The sequence below is a fragment of the Alexandromys fortis genome, unplaced genomic scaffold (genome assembly GCF_014885135.2).
Source record: "Alexandromys fortis isolate MF-2015 unplaced genomic scaffold, M_Fortis_MF-2015_v1.1 scaffold_0, whole genome shotgun sequence".
NCBI lineage: Eukaryota > Metazoa > Chordata > Mammalia > Rodentia > Cricetidae > Alexandromys > Alexandromys fortis.
Window position 1 is genome coordinate 46,857,711 of NW_026067949.1, and position 24,874 is coordinate 46,882,584.

General features: G+C 39.6%; 1 protein-coding gene across 2 annotated transcripts; it reads left to right on the top strand.

Moving 5' to 3' along the window:
- Nucleotides 1–1,251: 1,251 nt before the first annotated feature.
- On the top strand, nucleotides 1,252–22,966 carry Fgf5 (fibroblast growth factor 5). 2 transcript variants are annotated; one of them, XM_050150113.1, is made up of 3 exons: nucleotides 1,252–1,742; nucleotides 8,956–9,059; nucleotides 21,098–22,966. In XM_050150113.1, the coding sequence occupies exons 1-3, from the start codon at nucleotides 1,394–1,396 to the stop codon at nucleotides 21,443–21,445; spliced, it is 801 nt and encodes a 266-aa protein (XP_050006070.1). In that variant the 5' UTR covers nucleotides 1,252–1,393; the 3' UTR covers nucleotides 21,446–22,966. The 2 variants fall into 2 exon arrangements, with proteins under 2 accessions (XP_050006070.1, XP_050006071.1); XM_050150114.1 differs by lacking the exon at nucleotides 8,956–9,059 and having other exon boundaries at nucleotides 21,098–21,244.
- Nucleotides 22,967–24,874: the final 1,908 nt, after the last annotated feature.

Consider the following 24,874-nt stretch of genomic DNA (forward strand, 5'->3'; position numbering starts at 1 on the left):
TAAGATAGGAAATCTTAAGCAGATACTCAGGAATGAATAAAGTCATACAAGACGTACGTGGATTGACCTTATTGGGTGGTGTCATTGACTTTTCATTTAAGTGACCAATGATTAATAGATCACAGTGTAAAGTTTCAAATATGTTTTCAGACAGAAATATTCCAAGAATGCAAGTCAGGTATATTTCTCAGATAAATAACAGTCGTGGCATTACATACAGGGAAAGTCTCCCTTCTCGGGTTTCCTGGGGTTGAGATTCAGAGTTCTGTCATTAATCATTCATTGGGGTCGGCCCTCCAGCCAATGGAAGTTGAAGAGAGCCCTGTTGGCTAATTCCTCTGGGCAAAGAGATCATGGGACTAGAGAGGACAACTGGGCAGCCAGTCACATGTCCTTGTGTCCAGACCCACTTCATCCTTGCCTCCAGTTCGAGCGCGCGCGAGCGAGAGTGTGTATGTGTGTGTGTGTGTGTGTGTGTGTGTGTGTGTGTGTTTCTTCACGGGTGTTCTCACCTGTTCCAACACAGACACAGGGCTTTCTTTTGGAAAGGGGGGGGGGAATCGTCCATCAGCAAGGCAGCAGTGTTCTGGCACATTGATTCAGGGTGGCTTTCTAAGGTGAAATAAGCGCACACCTTAGCTCTTTGATAAATCACTAACATTAGGAAATCAGCCACCTCTCCCACCTGGGCCACCACAAAGCTACCAATCAGTTCTGGGTTCCCTTCAGAAAGTGGTTCCCAGGCTCCAGGTGGTAGGCCTGCAACTCGGACGTCGGGTGCTGGGTTGCCTGGGACACACGTGGCTACTGAGGATGGGAACCCATGCCCACGTTTCTGTCTGTGCCCCTTGTGCGCTGAGCTACGCGCTCTAAGCCGAATCCCGCGCGGCTGGTTCAAGCAAGGGGGTGGGGTGACCCTGAGGCTCCTGAGATCCTCTGGGGTTCGTGGCCGGTGCTTGGGTGCAGCCAACGTCCCGGGGGCAGCTTCTGAGGGCAAGGTACCTCCTCCCACTCCCAGGATCGCTTCTCCCTCCTCCTTCACACCCCCGCCCCCGGGACCGCGGTGCTCCCTCGCCGCACCGGCCAGTGAGTACACAAAGCGGCGGGTGAGGGGAAGCTTCGCAGGCGTGCACGGAGCAGTGAGATCACTGGCGTTATAAATATCCCGGTGCCAGCGCCGAGATCCGCTCGGGTGGCCTCTCTCTCTCTCTCTCTCTCTCTCTCTCTCTCTCTCTCTCTCTCTCTCTCTCTCCCCCTCTCCCTCTCCCTTCCCCGAGGCTATGTCCACCCAGTGCGGCGAGGGAGGCAGCGCCAGAGGCACGCAGCCGCGCGGGGGCTACGGAGCCCAGAGCCAGCCCTGCAAGATGCACTTAGGACCCCCGCGGCCGGAAGAATGAGCTTGTCCTGGCTCTTCCTCCTCTTCTGCAGCCACCTGATCCTCAGCGCTTGGGCTCACGGGGAGAAGCGTCTCACCCCCGAAGGGCAACCCGCGGCTCCAAGGAACCCCGGAGACTCCAGCGGCGGCCGGGGCAGAAGTATCACGACGTCTTCCTCATCTTCTGCCTCCTCACCAGTCGCGGCTTCCTCGGGCAGCCAAGGAAGCGGCACGGAGCACAGCAGCTTCCAGTGGAGCCCTTCGGGGCGCCGGACCGGCAGCCTGTACTGCAGAGTGGGTATCGGCTTCCATCTGCAGATCTACCCGGATGGCAAAGTCAATGGCTCCCACGAAGCCAGTATGTTAAGTAAGTTGTCCCCTCTCCAACAAAACCTGTTCTGGGAGGGACGGCCAGGTTTCCTTTGGGCTACAGGGGCACCTCTAGGAAGCCCAGCTTTCTGGGACCTGGCTGATTCTGGAAGTAGTCCGGTAGGTTTCGCGGACATGCGTCTACAGGGTCAGTGCACCCGCTCCCGTCTCTCGGGCAGCGGGCATGGAGCTTCCCCAGGTGGAGGTTATCCTGATGAGACAGGAAGCTCGTTTCCAGGATGCCTGGCCAGGGGAGATAACAAAAACAAAAACAAGCCTTCCTCCATAATTGGGGAAAAAAATAACGCAAGAAGTAAAAATCTTTCTCCTGGTACAATTTCTTTCTTCTTATGAGCTAGAATCACATGTTTCTTCCAGTGTCAAAGTACACCTTTTTTCCCCCCTGTACACAATTCAGGTTAGTTTCTGAAAATATTAGACTACTTCTATTCTCCAGCCGCATACATCATATACATTTATCCCATATTATAGGTCTATGTTAATATGTGGATGTAACTTTTCACGCATAGACACATTTCACACACGTATATATACATATGTATACACAAATATGTAACTTTTCACACATAGACATATCTCACACGCGTATACATACATATGTATACACACACCGGCTACACACATCTATGTAGAATTTATATGTACACACGGAGTGTAGAGTCCTGTTTGCAAGAAGGCAACATGAGCTAGAAAACTGGACAAACCGTATGATGACTGAGTCTGGTGCTGGGTTTATCAGTGTATTAGTAAGCAGAGACCCTGACAAGACCGTCTCATCCTTTGGTTCCCAGAGACAGTTAGAGGAAAGTTCCTAATTTTAAAAGAACCACAGAGGACGTTGAAAATGTTTGGAAATTGGGCAAAACTTAAAAAAAAAAACCAACTTAATTTTTTTTCTGAGTTCTCTTTCTTCTCTCCCTTTTGCCGCCACTCCACCCGCGTTCCCTCCGCTCCACCCGCTTTCTAGACTGTCACAGTAGCCACTCGAACTATCTCGCTGCTCCTAGGCGGCTGAGGCGAGCGGTAATCTGGGGCTGTGTGCGAGGGACTGGGGTTGTCTCTGTGGTCCAGCTAGGTCTCACTTGAGTCAAATCGCTTTTCCAGCAGGGCTTAGTCCTCCAGATAAAAAAAACAAAGTCGGGACCTCTCAGACTCCCAGGGAGAACGGAAATGGGGCCAGGATATAATGCTGTGCTGTCAGCTGGCCCCTCTTGTCTTCCTGGTGGCGCCCAAGTATACCTCACCCGATCACGGTTCCCCCAGAGACCAGCACGCTCCTGTTTATTTAGTTCCAAGAACCGCGGGCTTTATTTGTTATCTGCAGGGGCTTGCGGAGAGGGTTTGGAGATTCAAGCCCAGGTGGGGTGGCTGGCTAGCCAGCCTCTTTCAATGTGTTAAGAGGATCAGACACGTGAGATCTGGCAGGAGCCACCGGACAGGTGCGGCTCCAAGCCAGCAGGCTGCTAGTTTTGCCTTTGGAGTGCACCCCTCAGCGGGCTGAGGTGTAGGTGGGGAGGCAGTGCAAAGCAGAGAGGGTTCTAGGTTCCCGGCACGTTGAGTCTCAGGGCTCCCACATCCTCTTGGACCCCCTCTTTTCATGTTTAAAAGAAGTCTGGCCTTTGTTGACGAAGGGAGCAGTCTGTTCTGGTAAGGGTGAGTTCTCTGTTGCTTCAGGGAGATGAGAGCTACTTTTGTTTCACCATTTCTCCTCATCGTCCTCATTCTGCAGGACTCAGTTCTGCCATGAGACACTAGAACTCAGTCTCCACTTCCAGCAATCTCCCTGGCTATTGAAGAAAACCATTCTCCAGTTTGTTGCTGTGAATTTATCCAGGAAACTGGTACCTACTCAACATAACCCTTACTTTCTCTGGCTCAAGAGAGATCCAGAGTAACAGGTAGCAAGTTGTAGAATCCCTGGTGCCTGAGGTAGATTTGGAATGCCAGGGAGCTCTGAAAACAGGATTGTCCCTTCTTCATTACAAAAGCAAGCTAAAGTTAAATGTGGCTGCAGTTTAGGCCCTGCTAAAAGGGGATTTACAGAAACACAAATGAAGGAAAAGTGAGAACAGATCAACAGACTTAGTTTTGACTGAAGAAGAAACTGGCCAGCTATCCATTATTGCCAACAGCCAATTTATTTTATAATCCTCATTGAAGGACGACCACCAAATGACAAAGATGTATCCTAAGCAGGAACTAATAAATCTTTGTAAGAAGCTTTTTCTGACTCCCAATCTCCCCACCCAATTTTAAACAGACATTCAGAATTGAATTTGTCTCTTTCAAAAGACTGGCCTTCATTCATTCACCCATTCATTCATTCATGAATCCAATGTAGGGCGCCCACCTCAGGAAGGATGATGTTTTGATTACTTTCATGCCTTTTTTTTTTTTTTTTTTCTTTTTTTTTCCTTTTCTGGTTTGCCTTTTTTTCTGGCCTTGCCTTCCACAGGTTTTTCTTAAAGGAAAGCATAATTTAAATACTATGGTCATAGTGATTGCTTTGGGTATTTGGAGTTCCCAACAATGCTCTATGAAATGTTTGTATGTGCAGTGGGAAGACATGGAATTTGGAACGTTAACATGACTCTTTACACTTATGTCACCATGGAAGGAAAACAGCAGCAACTTGCAGTTGATTATTTAGTGTACTTTGCAGGTAGTGCTTGATAGATTCCTGAAATTTATGTAAACTAAGGCATTGACCTTGGACGGTTACTTAGAATATGTGTAGAAACATTGTTTTTTTGTTTCACAGGAGAAGGCCAGGAGAGCTTTGCAATGAAACCTCAGTATAAAAGTTCTTTAAGATGCTACAATAAAACTTTTATGTCAGATAAAATATCAATTGTTAATCAACAATAAATATATTTGCCAATTGCAAAGAATTGTTTAATTTTACTGTTAAAACCGTGCTCTATGTACAGATATTGAAACCTTCCTTTAGGTACACCAATTAGTAAGGCCCCTGTTTATCTTATACTAGAACATGGTAACTAGCTTATTGCCCATCAGAAGGAAATACTGGGGAAAGGTGGAGAAGAACGGAGAAGATGAGGTTATGAGTTCTAACTGTGAAGAAAGATGAGTAGCTGATTTAACTTAGAACCTGTCAAGTTTAGCTTTGATACAGTGCTGTTGGTTCGCTTACCTCGGGCCATTAAAACTAGGAAATTAGCCTCAGCTCAGAGGAGAAAAGTTTAGGCAATGGCTACAGAAAGCATTCACACAAAATATGAAAATTTCGTCTACATTTGGTTAAGAGAGTCCTGAATTTTACGTTTTGTTTGAGAATCTCACCTAACTATCTGCTTTGGTGTCACACAGTCATCAGATATTTCCCTGGGCTGGAGAAATCAGAATTTACTGTGCAGAGAAATTCAAGGGGAAATTCTGTTACTAATTTAATCAGCAAAGACTGTGCTAAATTGGATTGTTCAAGACAAAGACTTGATATCTTGGCAGAGCATGTCTGTTGCCATGGATGAAAGTAGAGAGACTTCAGTGTCACCATATTTTTCTTTGGGAATTTTCAAATATGTTGTTGAGAGCCTCTGAACACATGTGATATCTGTATTGTTCTAGCTTTTATTCTCCAAGCCCTCCACCATCAACAGAGCCTTCTTGTAGTGAGAAATATAAGAAGAACAAGAAAGGAAGCTCTGAGTATATTTTCTCACCGAAGTAAACTTATTTTTAAGGCATAATTATCCCATGAAGAGAGTAGGTTAAGGACCAATGGTAGAGACACCAAAAAGTTTTGTCTCCTTCAACCTGGAAATCAGTTCTGACATTTTAATGAGAAGGGGTTTTCTCTCTCTCTCTCTCTCTCTCTCTCTCTCTCTCTCTCTCTCTCTCTCTCTCTCTCATCTTAACCTAGAACATTTTGGGAAAGAGAGAGCAACATCTTCAATATCTGAATATGAATTAATTTTTCCTGAGTTCTCTACACCAATTTCCAAACAGGAAACAGACACAATAATAAGAGCAACTCAAAACACATGTGTCTATGAAGGGGTGGGGCGGTGGTGTCCCTATGAAAGTGTAACATTGCAGATAGTCACTGGCTGGTATCTGAGACAATTGCCTTCCACAATTAAGGATACTGTTTTGACATCCACAGGGTGAAGAGGAAATTTCCTTCGAGTTTATTATTACTGAAGCCTAAAGATAAGAATATAGATACTACTGACTTACTCAAAGTCAGCTTTAGAGAAATGTTTCTTGGAACACATTAATTCAAGATATAATATACATAGATTTAAAGTATTTCCTAGAAGTCTTTAATAAGCTACTGAGATTTACAGTAAAAGTAGATGACATAGAGAGCCTGTGGTCTCTTGGAGAGAGGAGCAGGAAACCCATTGTGAGTCGTGTAGAGTTGTGCCAGGATTCTGAGAAACCAAGACAGAGTGAAGTCAATATTGAAATTAGGTTAGAAATTATGATCTTTACAATGAATCCAATATTAGATCAAAATTGCATTTAGATTTAAAACATCAATTCCAAAGTTGTCTGTGTGGAAAAAAGAAGACATAAGAGCACATACACTCTCTCTCACACATATATACATACATACACACATATATACATACATACATACACACACACAATATAAAGTTTCCAGGTCCAGGGAATCTTATTAAAATTAAATAATCTTTCCATTTTCTGGCAATACTTGTTTTTATAGTAGAATTTATCAGACAAACCATGTAAGGTAAATAAAATAATGCTTTCACAGGCATTACTTCGTCATCTGCACATTTAAAATTAACAGCAATGAAAATGTATGTTATCGGCACAAATGCAGTATATTGAGATACTAAATGAGACAAAATGAGTCCTCTAAAGAAGGTTATAAGGTTGAAAAGCACTGGTTTAATTAAACAAAGTCATAGGAAGCTTTTGTTCATTTGTTTTTTAACTAAGTAAATATTTATAAAGTCATCTAATCTCACCATCTCAAAAGGCAGACTGAAAACGTGAGAATCGGGTCTTTGATACTGTCATATGTTTTTCATTAATACATGACCAATTTGCATTTATAAAGCTGAGCATATCCATAAGGTGAACAAAAATCTCCTTTGAATTCATTCTCATGGATTCCTAATAATTAAATTATAGAAAATATTGAATTTTTAAAAAAGCATTAGAATAATGTTTCTTAGGGGTGAGCAAAGGCCACCCTTACCAGTCTGGAGCAAGGAGAACACTGGAAGAAAACTGTCCAGACCTCACCTCTCAACCCCATTGTCCCTGTTGTATCAATCAGTCCACAAAGCAGAGCTCCAATGGAGGCCTCTTCATGCTTCTGCTCACATATGTTTATGCAGTGTTTACAGTTTCATCCCCAATCAATCAAATATTTGAACTCGTTATTGATGCTTTCAGTATTACCTTTCGATTCTGATTCAAACAGAGCTCTTGATCAGATGTGCTAGTCAGATTTTAGCAATAATATCATCTCTATAGTTTAGTTTTAAAAGTTCAATATCCTCCATGCGAAGTATATTTAAAACTTTAAAAAGCTAAATATGCCACGTATGTATGCGTGTTATACTCTCTCTAACTGATGCGTGTAACTTTACAGAGTGTTCCCTGGGCTCTGTCAGTATCTGGTAAAATGATGGTGCTTCTAAATCTTTGTGTGTGTATCACAGTCAATGTTTATATTAAATTATACAAAATTACATTTTAGAAACACGATTAAAGAAAACGAAGCATAGAACACTAGAGTCTATTAACACTCTCTTACATAAGCCAAAATAGCTCCCTGTTGAGTGTGTTTTAAAATTCTCATGAAAAGAGCACCACTAAATTGGTGCCTGCAGTTTCTCTGAGAAGGTTTTCTTACTCTGGGCTAAGATTTAAAAAGAATAAGAACAAAAATAACTTTCAAGGTATCCCCTTTTTTACCCTGTGATATTTCTAAGTATTTTTAGCAAACTAAGCTGAGAGAAAGCAAGCAGTAATATCTGTGACAATGACAGATTCTCAGCTTGTGTTGTGTGACATAGTCCTCAATAAACTAATTCATCTATATGTACTTAGAGCCCTTGTTAGTAAATTGAATAATTTTGCACACATACCAAGCACTGCAGGGGGAGGTTGCCATTTCCAGGAAACGTGAAGGAGGTGTCTCCTCTGCAGAGAGCTACTAAGATACCGTAGTGAATGTGTGCACGGAACCCTTGTGACCCAGTGTGAAGATGTGCTTTCTCCTCCTCCATCTTCTTTGTTTCCTCTCCGCTCTCCTAACTATATTACCTTCTTTCTGTATTTTTTACAATTTCAAATGTCTAACTAACAAGAATGTTATCCTTACTCATACTTATATAAAATCTGTTTTGACTTTATTATAAATATTAAGCAGGTTGTCTAACTACATGCAGAATACACACTTAATCTTATTCATACCGTGAATTACAGTAAACAGTTTCTTGCCTCAAAGCACATAGTTCTTGACATGACTGTGGGGGATGAGGGGACATTGCGTTGACATACAGACTGCATTCATTATACAGTAACAACTGTATTGAAATCGTTTTTCTGGGAAATGATTTAAAATCTAATATTTTTCAAAACATAGTTCATCAAACAATTTATGGAAGTAATAATAATTTACACTGTTTTTAATATCTTAGGTGTAGTTTTATGGTTTTAAAGGATTGAATATGACATATACTTATTTAAGTTCTCAAACTGTGATGATTGAAAGAGAAAGATTTGTTTTATGTAAGAAAGTATAATTTTTCAGGCTTTTGAATTTCTTATACTAACTTTGAGGACAGATTTATGTTTTAATACTAAAAGTAGATCCTCTTTGCTGCAATAATAACAAATTAGTATTAAATCTAAAATATATTTTTAAAGCATCTTTCAATACATTGGGGATTTGAAAAGATTCTAATGCCAAACAAACAGTATTCATCAAAAGCCGCTTACTATTTGCAAATACAGAATTATTGAGGAAGCAGAATCAAATTTCTAGATCTTGAAATAAGTCCTTCTGAGTGTCCACTAGGACACTGGCCACTCTTAACATAGCAACTGTCACAATAGGTCATTGCATGTCACTTTCTTTAGTCCCAGTGGTGAAGACTGAGAGCCGTTGATGTAGACGTTGCATTCTTCCCAGTTCTGTGTAGGAGAGTCTGTGTTTTATTTTGGGATTTTTGTCATCCTAGGTATTTTGGAAATATTTGCTGTGTCTCAGGGGATTGTAGGAATACGAGGAGTTTTCAGCAACAAATTTTTAGCGATGTCAAAAAAAGGAAAACTCCATGCAAGTGTAAGTAGAACCGCTTTATATTTGTTAAAGGTGCTCTGAGGTTTTACATTTGTAACAAAAGTGAAGTGATTTTTTTTTCAAAATCAGTAGATGAGATAGACAATTTGATTAAAGAACTTAATTTTTTTCTTTTGGTAAAATTATATGTATGTATAACCAATTTTGTATGTGTCTGTAAGTAATCATTTGAATAAACTTGAAAATACATACAGCCTTTAAAATCATAAAAGATAAATGCACTTGGAAATAGCCTTTGCACACTGGTTGCCACTGTTAGTGTCCCAGAGGGGTCTGGATGAGACTTGTCATGGCAACGAGTTATCCTCTTGCATTTTAACTTTACGTGTTTATCTGGAGGTTTGAGTGTTTGATAGATAGAGTTCTTATTTGATCCTATACGTTATTCATGATATCAAATTTGGTCTGATTAATATACATTTCCATGTAAGCAAGTAAGAGACAAAACCAAGACCGCAAATCCCCTTACATCCCAGAAAAAGATTGTGCTGGATGAACTAGGGAAATTTCTTTCTTGTATTTTGCCACATCAAATATAATTAATTACTGATCTTGAATTCAACGTATTTCTTCAGACTACTTACACATTTAGTAATTGGTTTACAAATCATTTGTTTCTAGCTTTTAGTAGTGCAGATTCTGTTTATTTGTATTAGTGGATATGTGTCATAATTATTCTTTAAAATTAACTCTTTAATTATCAGCAAATGAAAAGCTATTTCTTTTTGCAATTTTCAAAGTAGATTAAAAAGTCTAATTTAAGAGTGATATCAATTGACACTCCTTGACTTTTTACTTATAGACCCTTGAGAATCCAATCGGAATTCCCCTCATTTCTACATGCAAAACTCTTCCAATTTCCTTTTCTTTGCATCTAAAGTAATTAATAACTTTTAAAGAACACTATGACTATTTGGGGGTTTAGTGAGTGAGTATATATAAAGAACTTAGGGCAGCATTTGGTACTTTGTAACTATTCAATAAATGGTGTTTATTATTATATGAAATAAACTAAATATAACGTAAATGTAGCAAACCGCCATTTAAGATAAATGAAAACCTCTAAATTGTTTAGTTGTTAATTTCAAGAATTGTAAAAGCAATTTATTCCATTTATGGGTTGCTTGTACTCTAGTAAGGACTAACACAGTTTTTAAAGGTGATTGCTACGCCTGAACAACTAAAAGTGACATTTCATTTATTTGAGGGGAAAAATATTCTGTATCACTGTGGAGAAAAGTCAGACATCTCATTTTGTTAAGAATAGTATTTGATCATTAAAAATTCAAATCCTGGTGGGAAATCAATGCCTTTCCTTGCTCTAATTTAAGGTCTTAAAAGCCCTCAAAATCTCAGTGTCTTAAGGTACAAAACGAACAAAAAAAAAATCACCTCTTATGAGTTTGTCTGCTGTAGGGTGAAAAATCGTAACACTGAAAACGTTCTGAGTTGTGCACTAGTGCATACAAAAATAGATGGAACTTAGGCCAGCGTGAGGATAATTGCCACAGAAAGCAAAGTATTATAAATGGATGCCAATTAGAAGGGTCAAACTGAGAGGTTACGATACATGATTCCTCTGTCAAATGCAAGTAACTAATTTCTAGAAATTTGACCCAAATGTCTAAAGATGACTGGTGGAAATAATGCAGATAACGCAAAACACAGCATCTGTTATTCTTTCTCATCTTGGCAGGCTAAGTTATTTCATGGAGTAATGACTTTTAAACAGCACAAAGCAAGCCTTGCTCCTGTCACTCACTGCGGCTCTTTGATATAAAAGTCATTCTGATGACTTTGAGCTGAACCATAGATAAAAAATTAAGCCCGACGATTATGTCCAAACCTACATTCTCTTATCTGAGCTTTTATTAGTGCTTTTTCTCTCGATGGAAAGAAACCTAATTAAATTATGAAGTGATTTATTTTTAAAGAAGTCGAGTTTAGAAATAGCATTAATCATAGCAATTATCGGCTTTATGCCCAGCTGGTTTCTTTCCTGTTTTCACTGTAGCGGAATACGTTAAAAAACATTCTTACAACTTTCAGTGTGTTTATTTGACTTGGTTTTGATATTTACAAAATCACATTACCATCCAAAAACCTAACTCACACTTAGTAATGCTTAGTTTGTGAGTTGCTTTGCACTAATAATCTTACAATGGCATTAAAGAGTGCCTACCTTTCAGCTTCTTCTTCCACAGTAGACTAGAAGTGGAAGTTATCCAGGGAACTCTGGGGAAAGTAATCGCCTTACACTGACTTGTCCATTTCCATTCAGTTCTGCCAACAGAGATTAATCACCACACAGGGTGATGTACTTCCAGAATTCGGTAAGAGACCCTCCATTCTTGTTATTCCATCAGACACTGAGTCGTGGAAAGAGTCTGAGATGTTTAGTTATTTTCCTAAGATCACATAGTTACGTGACTGAAGAAAACTGTATCGTTTCCAAATTCCCTCTTGAAATATCCAAGGTTCGAGTTAGTTTAAAAGAAAGCATTGTGTTTGGGAACACATTTTTGTTTTCATATGCTTAAAGGAATTAGTAAGTGCCCAATTTAGTAATATTTTCATACCATATGTCAGAAATGAACACTGTGGGATATCATTAAGAGCATTTATAGCATGCTGTTAACTAGCAAAGAGGGAAATTCTCGATTAGATGTGGACAGCTGTAAATTAATTTTCACCTTCCCTTAAGTTCAGAACACATTTATTTTGGTCCTAGCCTTCCCCTCAAACTCCTTGGTCTATAGAGAAAGGGAGGTGTCTGTCACAGAACTTATCAGACTTACATGTTGTTATCCAGTGTGATGTTGTGTTGCCTAGGGAACCCCTCTCAAGATAGAGCTTTCAAATAGGAACTACCTGGTTCCTAAAAACATTCCTGCACTGAATGCTACTTCTTTTGTGTACCCAAAGGTGGCACACTAAAGCGGCAGCCCTGAGCAGTGTGGAGGAGGCAATGCTGGTGCTGACCTAATTGTCCTGATGATTAATTTCACAATGGAAGTTTTACTTGAAACTCAAGCAGGTGGTCAGGTGGTGTGTCAAGCTCTCAGTCCATCCCTGATCTGCATACACCCACCTCCAAACCATTCTCAGATTCCAAACACATGATAGTCTCGGCATGCTGTCTTTAAAGAATCTTTTTAATTGAAAACAATTTTTTTCATACAGTATACTCTTACTATAGTTTTACCTCCCTTAACTCCTCCCAGATTCTCCCCACTTTCCTGCCTACCCAAATCCACGCTCTTTGTAATGAGAGAGAAAGGGTATTATGGGCCAAAAGTGCATGGTCTTCTTGTCAAAATGGGCCAGGAGTTATAGAGAATAGGAGACAATAGTTAATTCCCAGAGAAGCAGCAGGATTAACCAGTCTGCACTGTGGCTCTTATTCTCAGTCTCAACATACTCCAGATGGAGGGACTTTCTAAGAACATGTGCCCTTCACTGTCTTTCATCTGTTCATGCTCTTTCTTCAGGTTTGGGGTCATCACAAAAAGCCCCACAGAATTCCTTGTTTGGATTTTCCTTACAGGGTTCTGATGTGAACATGAATCCCTCTGGGTGTGCAGAGCCCTCAAGCCAAATTCCACTTCACACTTGTGTTGTTATATTTAATGTTTCTGGGTTTTGCTTTTATGGGCGATACAAACAGGAGAATTATTTTCCTGCAGTGACTGCCCACAGGGGTGGCTGTGTTTTACATGAGATAATATGTGCAGAATACTTGGTGTAGAGCCTGGAAACTATGATTACTTGCAACTTAAGCTGATCTTCCAGAATGTGTTCTCTGGCAGCTGGTAGATGATCTTCAATCTTTCCTTCTGATTTCCAGGTCAAATGGCTGTGACTCTTCAGTTATTTAGACTAGCCCAAATCCTACCTCACCACTAGCCTTTACTTTACTCTTGGGACAGCACTTTTTATGCACACAGCAGTCTCTTATGTGCTAGGTTTTTCGTTTTGCAGAAAAATCGACTTTGACGGCAAGCTCACACTGTCAACATAGCAGGGATCTCTATTACCATAATTGTGTTATTCGTCTGGAGACCTACAGTCCAGTTTAGTGTTTTAAACGTGAAAATATTAAATCTTGGAAAAGTTGGGTATCACGTGTGCTTCAATGTCTTAAGGAAGCATGCATGGCTGCTTGTTACATATTGGGGAAGAAGTGTGCTATACAGAGAAAAGCATGTGGTCAAATGGTTATTTTCTTATGTCTCAGGGTTCTAGGGGATCATGTTTGGAAGGAAAGCTAATTGCAGAGTTTACGAAACCGGCTTGGAATGTGTGCTGGTCAGCCCTGGGTGAGGATGAACGTTTTCCTTTCCTGGGTTCAGAGGATGCCAGCTGGCTGGCCTAGGGGGAGAGTCTGGACTGGACTTCAGGAGCTGGGGGCAGTGAGGAGCAGCCAGCAGCCCCCATAGCTCAGGATGTTTACTAAAGGTGGAAATAGAAAGACTTGAGCAGTACTTACCATTATCACTTAGAAAATAAAACCTAGTAAGATTCACTCTTCCCGTCAAGACGATAGGCTACATCAAAGCATCTGTATAGGGGCATTCTTTCCACTGTAAGAGCTTCTCATCTACATGGAAAAATGTGAGGTTCAGTAAGTTAAGATCCAAAAGCAGTTTGGGGTTCTGCCTTTGCAATTGATTTCCTTATATAATATAATATATAATAGAGATGCCTGAAACGAAGCACCTTCCATCTAGCTCTGTTCTCCATATATGATTCTTACCTCATCTCTGTCACTACCATCTAGTAAGCAAGCGATGTTACAAATCCAAGCCTTCATCTCACCCCTACAAAAGTAAAATCTCTGGAGATACAGCCAGGGGAACAAGCATTTTAAATTTGATTTCTGATTAATTTTTGAAGTATATTGATGTTCTTTAAGTTGCTTGGTTTTTTTTAGCAATTATTTGTAAAGAATAATACTTGTAAAAAATTTGTAAGCTCTCTGAGGTTATGGAGAACTAAAATATAAATCTGCTATCTAAGTGATTTTTAAGACTATTTAAGACAAGAAAAGTCTCATGGCTGGCATTTGTCACCATATGACTAAATTGGCTATTATTAAACCCATTTTAGACATTTCCTTGGTTGCTCAATAGGAAGAAATGAGACAAAGAATGGCAAGATGTTCAGGGTCAACCAGGAACGATGGCCCTGCCAGGATAGTACAGCAGCGTTGCCATGGACCTGTATATGATTTATATATGGAAAAGGGTAAAGGGCGGATCCTTTGGGTGCACATTTCCCTATGTCAGGGCACAGCTGTACACACAGTCTGACCTTCTGGCACATTCTCCAGCAGCAATATTCATAGAAGTAGAGGAGGGAGCCAAGCAGCACGGAAAGAGGGGGTTAGAGAGACAAGAAGCTGGGATCCATGCTGCCAGGAAACTGCTTAAAGCATGATTTTGTCAATTGTGTTTTCATTGCAATGTGTAATAACATTTTACTTATTTGGATTAAGCCAATTATTTCTTAAATTTATAATTTTTAGGAAAAAGATACCAATAGGTTGAAAAACGGTAAAATATATTAAATGCCTTATAAAATCCACGTGTTTATCCAAATTCGCTCCAATTGCCATCTCTTTCATGGACTGCATTTCCATCCGTAGTTGTACATTTTAAGAGCTGGTTTTTGCTTAGCCCCGGTCTGGAATTAGAGATTCTTGGCTTCTGCCTTCCCAGTGCAGGAATTACAGGTGTGTGACATTGACCTTTGGAAACATCCGTAGTTTAGATTGGATTCCATACTGTGAGAACAGACAGTGAAGTCAAAACACTATCATCCATTATTTTTCTTTTAAAACCAATGTACACAGTAATAGAGTTCATTGTGTTTTCAAATAAAACACCATTCACTTTCCTCTCTCTTTCTCTCAATCCCCCGGATTCCTTCCTTAGTAGTTAGTCATCCACCAACCCCCAGAGCCACTTCTGGGTCTCATGTTTGCTACTACACTTAAGTTCTTTAACACCCGTCTTCCCTCCTGGTCTGCTTTCTAACTCTGTCTCCTGTGTCTGCCCTTACCTTTCACACACATTAATAAAAACACTGAAAAGATTCAGAAGAGCGTGTGAATTTAGTTTTTTTGTGACGTAGTTATCTCACTTGACATGGTACTCTCCACCCAGTTGTTGAAACTTTCATGATTTCAGTATTCTTTACATCAGAATAAAATTCTATTCTGTGTACAAACTGCATTTTTGTTATCTCGTCTTCTGTGGGTAGTCATCGAGGCTGGCTGCATTCTGGTCTTCTGTGGGTAGTCATCGAGGCTGGCTGCATTTTCTTGCTATTGTGAATAATGCAGGAATAAGCATTCATGTTCAACTATTTCTATGGTAGGATACAGACTTTTTTTTTTTTAATGCCCAGGGTGGTATATCTGGTACCTATAGTAATCATATAGATTTACATACTGTCTGTACTAGTTTATAGTCCCATCAGTAGTGCATAAAGTTTTCTCCTTCCTTCATCTCCACCATTATCTGCTGGCATCTAATTTTCTCTTGCCATTCTGAGATGGCTGAAATAAAATTCAAAGTAGTTTTATTTGTAGTTCCCCAATATCTGGTGGTGTGGAATGCTTAAAAAAATACATATGGAACATTTATATTTCTTTTTGAAGAATTAATATGTTCATTTTATAAGCCCAATTATTACCTGACAGTTTTGGTTTTTTGGTATTTAAATTTTGGCTGTTATTTATGTATGTATTCTAGATACTACCTCCCCCTCTGCAGCACGGTGGGTGAAGACTTTCATTCTGTAGGCTTTCTGACAATTTTCTTTGTGTGCAGAAACTTTCCAGTTTCATAGGATTCCACCTGTTTATTCTTGGGGCTCTGACCTGTGCTGGTGGAGGCCTGTTCAGAAAGTTCTCGCTAGGAGCTATAACAGGAAATATATCCATCATCATTTTCCTCTGACAGACTTGGCCCATTGGGTTTCCAGTTGAGATCTTTGATCCATTTCCCATGTGTTTTGTGCAGCATGAGAGATGGACTTCTAATTTCATTCTTTTTGGGGTAGTGATCAGTTTTGCCAGAACTGTTTGTTGAATGAACTTTCTTGAGCCATTTGTCAAAACTTAGGTAGCAATCGTTGAAAGCACAATTCTTGAGAATAAAAATTTCTTGCTTTTATTGGCATTATATCCCCTCCCTCTATGTAATAATTTGGATATTCAAGCAAACATAATTTAATTTGTTTAAGTTTTGGTTGCTGTGGCAGAAACGGTGAGCTACAATAAATTAGTTGATTTAAGCATTTTACATTAATGTTCAACTTGGGGTCTCTTGATGGCAATTTGTTTTCACGCTTTTAAGATGAGCAGAAATTAAAGAGAAAAAAAACACGAATGATTTATTTCATTAAGGAAGATCGGAAGGCTTATGTGCCTATATAGTTTCTCTCTGTAGAAGCTGCGAATAGCATAATATTCGGCTACGCAGTCAGCAAACAACTATCAAATCAATTAAAACATATATTTGAAACAAAGATAGGGATAAATTTGTTTTTTATTCTTCTTTCTTTCTCTATTTTTTTTTTTGAGACTAAGTTTCATTGAACTCCTGGCCATTCTCCTGTCTTACCCACCTGAATGCTGAGATTGCAGGTTGTGTGCCACCTTGCCCAGCAAAGGCAGAGATCTGAGTGAGGCTTTCCTGCCCTAATGACAGACAGCAATTGGACACTGAAGCTATGAGTCCCGAGTTCATTAGATAATTTAGCATTTGATTTGCCTACCTATATCATACCTTCGGTAAATGAAAGTGTGTGTGCCAAATTCACCCCCAACCACCCGGAGACTCATGATTTCTGTTATTTAAAATTTATGTATTTTACTATAAAATGTCTTATAATCTAAAGGAGAATGTAACATGAAAATTACCCTACAAAAATGTAGTCCTAAATGGGATGTTTTCATCAAACCCCTCCCCCCTCAGTGCTCAGGAAGCTATGCACAAGAGGAGGCAGATTTTAAGAACCAGTGGGAATGGAGGACACCAAGGAGGCAGTGTCTCCAAAGTAGAATAAGACTTTCGCACATGTAAACTCACTCAGATGCTGTGGTAGTGAGCACACGTCCAAACCAGGCAGGATCCCAGTACTGAGAGGGGCATACCAGCGCCTGTCCCTAACCAAGAAGCTATCTCCATTCGACAGTTTGCTTGCAAAGAAGAGTTAGTTTTCTCCGGTGTAGTCTCACTGGAGAAGGGGCAGGCCTGATGCACAGTATGAACTCAAAGGTACTTTTGTCGATTTTTTTTTTTTTGTCTCATATTGCTTTACTTGGTCATTTAAAAAGATCTCACTCGTCTTGTATATTATGTATATTGAATATTTGCTTGTATACTACGGTTTTTGATTTATGTTTTTATGGGTTTTGTTTGTATGTGTGTCTTTTCTTGTGCCTCTTCTTTTCTTTTTTTAAATTCTAGTTTGCTTGTTTTATTCGCCTGTTTGTTTTCTAAAGAGAAAGAGAAAGAAGACATGGAGTTGGATGTGAGGAGAAGGGGAGGGTGATCAGAATATATTGTTTGAAAATAATTTATTTTCAATAAAAAAAGTGAAGAAAATTACTCTAGAAAGTTATTCTCCAAGGTTTTTAAAGAATAATCGTTTTCATTTTGGTAAATGTATATGTATTTTGATAGGGCCATGTTGCCCAGTCACCAGTTCTTAGATGTCCCATGCTGACCCTTGTATTGGAGACATTCTGTTTAGTTACAATCTTCCCCGGGAGGGGAGAATACTCATGGGACCATTAGTCCTTCAAGATGAAACTGGATTTCAGCTGGGCGGTGGTGGCGCAGGCCTTTAATCCCAGCACTCTGGAGGCAGAGGCAGGCGGATCTCTGTGAGTTCGAGACCAGCCTGGTCTACAGAGCTAGTTCCAGGACAGGCTCCAAAGCTACAGAGAAACCCTGTCTCGAAAAAAAAAAAAAAAAAAAAAAAAAAAAAAAACTGGATTTCCTAGTGACAAAGGCCATGGAAAGATTCGTTCGAATAATTCTGGTGCATCATAGATGGGGGAATTTTCAGAAACACAGACACACACAAACACACACATTAGAAGTCAATTAAGAAAACCCAAATGGTTTGACTCTTTTTACTCTGGCCTTCAATGGTGGCTGCATACAGTGATCGGGACTTTAGCCCTCTGTTGTCTCTACTCTGTGTGACCTTTGAAAGGTGGGCGGCCTCAAAAGCCAGCCCCTTCTTGACCGAACCTTAGAGCATGAATTCTTAGAAAGTGGAGAAAGTCCCTATGCTGAATAAGTTTAGGGACTGGATCAAGTGGGTTTTCGCTCTAGGATGGAACTGAAACATGTTTCAAAATATGCTCCGTGTGTGTGTGTGTGTGTGTGTGTGTGTGTGTGTGTGTGTGTGTGTGTGCAGGGTCACACAGGTACGCTCACGTGTATGTGCACGTGTTCATGCCTCAGACACATCCTTTGAAAGGTGATCTATCTTTACTTCCTTAGAGACCATGAGAGTAAACAAGACTAAACAATACAGCCCACTTCAAAAACCGGACATGTCTGTCTGTGCCTGTGTTATTTGGCAAGGATATAAAATAAAATGAGTTTTGTTACTGTCTGAGATATTAAGGATTAAACCCAAAGCCTTACACATCTACACAGCCAAAAAATGATCCATCTTCAGCCCTAGCCTGTTATTCTTTTTCATGAAATGCTCCGTGTCTTTCTAAGATGTTTGTCATTTTACAGGCCACAAACAGTGGAGATGGTTCAAATATTTTCTTTTAAGATTTACCTGGAGGCCAGGTGTGTTAGCACATGCTTATAATCCTAGCATTTGGGAGGAAGAAGCAGGCAGATCTCTGTGATGTTGATGCCAATGTGGTCTACAGAGTGGGTTCTAAAACCGTCAAAGCCATGTAGAGAGACCCTGCCTCAAAAAAAAAAAAACACAAAATAAATTAAAATAATCTGGGTCAGGAGTCAAAGACTCTCTGATTTCTGTGAATTTGAGGTCAGCACAGAAAGTTCCATGGCAGCCTTGGGTACATAGTGAGACTCTGTCTCACAAAAATATATTAAAATCATAGCTATATTTATTGACATTAGAAGGAAAAGCTTTTAAAGGGTTAAACAGCTATAGAAAAAGATTAGATTATATTTGTGAGAAAGTCTCTTTAAGCATCCTTAGAGTAGACACAGGCTGGCAGTTTGCGAGTTAAAGGACATGAAGAGATGATGTCACACATGGGGTAGCTCTGTAATGCACCTGCTTACACCTTAGCAGATCCAATGCAGAGTTCTACCAGTATTGTCGACTAGCCATGTATTCCTTCATAGCCATCAAAGAGGGACTTGCGCGAACCAAGTGTAAAAAACTTGGTGACCCTGTTGCACACAGGTCAATATGTTGTGGGAATTGCTCTGCTGTTGACTTTCCTCTGACAGCATCTTTTGATTTGCAGAAGTAAAGAAAAAAAATTGTTTATTGGGCTCAATAGTGGATTTATGAAAATTATGAAAGTCAAGCTTTCAGATTTCAGTGTGCGATCTGCATTGTTGAGAAAAGTTTGCACAGAAGGGACACTGACATTGTGAATCCAGAAGGTCTGGACTAGTACAGGGACTCTAAGCCATTCAAGGCTATGGGATCTTTTATGTTTGTTGGGAATTATAGCTCCTTACCCTAGGAACATGTGTTGCTTATCACGGGAGCCATGTATGCAGAGCTTCTGCATAGGATCCAGTGATGGAAGCTCAGCCATCTGTACCAGGGGCCACGGTAGGAAGCCTGATGCACAACTCTCCGGTTCCTCCATCACGTTCCTCCAGAGTACTCAGTTTGGCAAACGAGCTCTTTGGGAGCTGTCACTGGCTTACTTTATCAACCCCATCTCTTGTCCTTTCCCCCATAGATCCCGAATGGAAGTCACACGGAATTACTTTACAAACATCCACAGTGTCCGAACACATATTCCCATTTCCTGGAGGTTCACTCAGCTGCCTCCTTACTGTCTTGCCACACACGACACAGCCCAAATGTTGGTTTTTATGGGGCTTTCTCTTGCCTATCACCTCCATTGTTGTTATTGGGCGCCCTGCACACGGAGGTCACAATTCCTTATCACAAGATGCACCTTAATGGATGGATGGGTGTCAGCTCATCCACCTCTCTGTGCATTTCGAGGCTAGCTTTCCTGTGAGTGTGTATAAGATACAGGTGAATTGTTGCTAATTCCGAAGCTAGCTTGCCTGTGAGTGTGTATAAGATACAGGTGAATTGTTGCTAATTTCGAAGCTAGCTTGCCTGTGAGTATGTATAAGATGCAGGTGAATTGTTGCTAATGATGTGGATGACTTTTTTCTCCCTGGCTTCAGATGTACTTTCTTGAACCACATATGTGAAGATATATTTCTTTCCTAAAAGAACTCTAACACATGCAATATTAATAGAGCCATATGTCACCCCTTTCTCGCTATTAAGAATCACACTGATAACACTGAAAATGTATGCCTGTCTCAAAAAGAATCATATGACTCTGCTAACTGCATTCCTGGTAGAAGCTTGGCCCTCTGCAACATAAATGTATGTTTTATCAGTCAATTGTTTCTTAATAACCTAATTCTATTTTTTATGACTTAGAGGGGAAAAATCCTATGTTAAGAAATCATAGATACAAATTTCAAAGTAGTTTAGAAACAGTAACATTATTCGTATGTATTAAAGTGAGAGTTTGCAATGCTTAAATTCAATAGATCTGGGTATTTGTGTAAACAATGACACTATATCACCTAAACATAATGAATAAAAAATAGTGTTACAAAGACAAAATGGGAATATAGAAACACACACACAACTTTAAAAGGAACATATCTTTATAAAGGGGAACACAGTACAAGGGTCCTAGAGTCAGAATATTTGGGTTTTCAAGACTTTCTATTTATTGTATGCTAAAATATTGTTGCAACTTAAATTTCCCATTTTTTCCTTTCTAGGCTAAATTTACAGATGACTGTAAGTTCAGGGAGAGATTTCAAGAAAACAGCTATAATACCTATGCGTCAGCAATCCACAGAACTGAAAAGACTGGGCGGGAGTGGTATGTGGCCCTGAACAAGAGAGGGAAGGCCAAAAGGGGCTGCAGCCCAAGGGTCAAACCCCAGCACGTCTCCACCCACTTCCTACCCAGATTCAAGCAGTCAGAGCAACCTGAACTTTCCTTCACCGTCACTGTACCAGAAAAGAAAAAGCCACCTCGTCCGGTGAAACCAAAGGTCCCCCTATCTCCACCTCGCAGAAGTCCCAGCCCAGTAAAGTACAGATTGAAGTTTCGCTTTGGATGATGCTTTTCCTGGCCTTGTGGGAAACCATTATTCTGCCTCAGGACCTTCTACAGGCGTCATGGAGCCCTGAAGGAAGCGCTCAGGCGCAGTGTCCCTCCATCCCTCCGCTGTGCTTACACGTATGGAAGTCAGGTCATTGTTTCACTTTGACTGGAACAAAACTGTGTTTTTTTATTTTATTTTATTTTTAATTTTAAATAGACACAGAAGTGAAATTCTTTGTAGCGATCCAGGGAACACATCCCTTCAGCTCAGTAAGGTATAAAGGCTTCATGATTGGAGGACATTTAGCATTCTACATTTCTAGAATGTTCAAAAGCCTGGACTATATGTATTTTTTCTGACTTTTACAGATCAACCTGAAAGAACATACATGATACATTTTTATTTTTGTTTTCCAAAGAATATTTTAATGCAGATAAAATATTTTATAAACATTTGTTTTTTTAAGGTACCTCTACATTGAGCATATTTTCTTACTTTTATTATTTTAACAAATGTGCCACACACAGCTCATCTATTGCTGTTCGTGAACTATAACCATTTTGATATAGATTGTCTGGTAGCATGTGGCTCTCCTTTGCATTTTTTTCTTTACTGCATTGTTTACTTTGTTGTAGCCATACCTCAAGTCGTGTAAAATTAGTTCTATGTTTTAAAATGTTTAAATGTGCTTCCCCAGCCGCAGAGGCTCAGCTTGGAGGTGTGTATTGTGTATAAAGTCAAGGCATTATGTGGAATCCTACCATGTTAGTGGCTGGGCTTTCTCGGTTAGAACCAGGAAAATTGAGGGTATTCTGATGGGTTTAGAGGTTGGATGTAAAGGACGGAGGCAAAAGCCCAGCAAGTGTGCAGCATCTGTGTCGATCTAATTCCGTTTCCCTTGCTTCTGCTTTTGTCTACCCCTTGCTCTCATTCAAGAACAGCTGAGGAATACATTTTATTCTGTCCATCAAGCATACACCGTGAAACTGGACTGCTTAAAAATACTTCTGTGACTCTCTGGTATCCTTACTGTGCAGATCCGCAGAGAGCAACTAAGTAGGGTGTGTGTGTACGTGTGAGTGTGAGTGTGTGTGTGTGTGTGTGTGTGTGTGTGTGTGTGTGTGTGTGTAACTGAAGGAGATGAATCATGGCCAGGTATTCATGTTGAGACTCATGGTCAAAAACACTCCTATTATTCAATCAAATACCTTTGAGCTTTCTACCCTAACGGCTACTGTAAGAAAACGTGATGTAATCTGACATAGAAGCTTAATTTGGGAATTTGATAAATTGAAAATGGCATTTCATTCTCAAACACTGACCAGAAATCACAGAAAGTTTAACTTACGAAGAGTTACAAAATTTATTTTCTTGGATAATCATTTTTATGGAGATCTATGAAATACAAGTGTTCATCTTATATTCATGAATGCTGCAATAAAATGTGTAATAAAATGTGTAGATGATTATTAGATGTGTGTCTTCCATAAAGCAGAAGCACTCAGACAAGCTTGCACTTGATATTCTGGCATATTTGAGGAATACTGATAAATACTTTACTTAAGACCAAGTGTGACTTACTTTGGCATACAAACCAAGACACTTCAAAGGCACATCAAAAGTGAACTTAGTGCCACAATACAGGTTGCATTGTTTTAATGGGAACAAACTGAATATATATATGTTATGTGTAATATGCCCAGAATTAAAATATCAGGTACACAGTCTAGAAGTTCATTATAAAGTCAATAATTTGACTAAATGTCACACTCAACACATGATTTTTTAATGTAATGAATTGCTCCCAATTTTGATTAGCATATACTTTAGAATGCTCCCGACGTAAAGAGGTGATGCTGTTTTGTACACACCAGATTACATCGAACTCCTATGGCACTGCCACACGTCCCTCTCTATGCAGGACAATGTTGCAAATCCTCCTCTAGTTTATTTCAGTATCTTGTGAAAAACTGTGAACTCTTTATCGAGTTATTAGACTACACAGAGAAACAGACTAGGAATTGTGTTAATAAATGGGGAAGGAGCAGATGACAGCTAAGAAATTAATGTATACACCAAATCAACTAAATACCACTCACACTTTTTACTAAGACGCATAGCTTATCTTGTACTTTGAGTTTGATTTAATTAGTGTATGAAGGTTAAATCAGGAGAGCAACCAAATATATATTATATTCATGTCAGGACTAATTAATTTCAGACTTTAATGCCACGCTGAAATTAAAAAAAATAGATTACACTTACCTGAAGTTTACTGGCAATATATGGTTATATCTAATTAAAGCACAGTTAAGCCAAAAGCTTCAATTAAGTGAATCATGCATAGATGTTATGCATACATACAATTCCTTCTGGTTTTTATTTGTTTATTTATTGACAATAAATAATTTAGGGACTCTTTCTATGTATTCCTGACTGTCTTGAAACTCCCTCTATAAATCAGGCTGGATGCAAACTCACAGAGATCAGCCTATTTCTGCCTTCTGAATGATGGGATTAAAGACATGCCTCACCACAAGCATTTTTTTTAATAACTAGATCATCTATTGTCAAACAAAGGTTTTGGATTAGAATTTTATTTTATTAGAATTAGAATTTTATAAGTGTCATTATTTAGGAAGTCAGTTTATACCCAACAGATACAAACTTCAGGCTGATACTTCTGTTTTGTTGGTTGTTTATGTTTGAATTTTAGTTCACGGTATTTGTTGTCTGGAAATACACAGAAATAAAAAGAGGAGTTCTAAATAGGATGATCAGCATCACAGATCCACAAATCAACCTTTGCTCCCCTCTAAAGAAACTAATTATGGATAGCTGTGAGATAAGCCACCTTCGTCCTTTCACCTGGGTTAGAGTGGCCCTACACTGTAATAATGACAGAAGATACTGACAAGAGTCATGTCCAGTTGACACTCAGTCTAGGAATTAGCAAGAAAGAACAAATTAGGCAGGTAAATTAATTTCATAAATTACTTGTAAAATATTTAAAAGAGAGGACCTCCTAGATAAAGCATGACAACTCTCAATTGTCTTTTAGTTTTTAACCTAGTTTTACAAAACTGTGTTGGAGGTAATATTTTCATCTCATAAAGACAGAGACAAAATTGTTTCCTACCTTGAACTCTTTGTCCTTTTGGAACGTCTTGGAGATAAGAGACAAAAGTCAGAGGAAGCCATCTTATAACTTAACAGTCTAAGGCAGTGGTTCTCAACCTTCTAATACTGTGACCTGTAAATACAATTTCTCATGTTGTGGTGACCCCCAAACCACAAATGTCCTTGCTACTTCATAACTGTAATTTTATACTTTTATGAATCATAATGTAAATATCTGTGTTTCTTTATGGTCTTAGGTGACCCCTGTTAAAGGGTCATGACCCCTAAATTGAGAAGCACTGATCTAAGCAGTACTAAGTCATT

Coding starts and splice junctions, on each gene's coding strand:
- Fgf5 (XM_050150113.1), top strand. CDS start 1,394: ATGAGCTTGTCCTGGCTCTTCCTCCTCTTCTGCAGCCACCTGATCCTC. Junction 1,743..8,955: donor CCACGAAGCCAGTATGTTAA/GTAAGTTGTCCC, acceptor TTGTCATCCTAG/GTATTTTGGAAATATTTGCT. Junction 9,060..21,097: donor AAGGAAAACTCCATGCAAGT/GTAAGTAGAACC, acceptor TTTCCTTTCTAG/GCTAAATTTACAGATGACTG.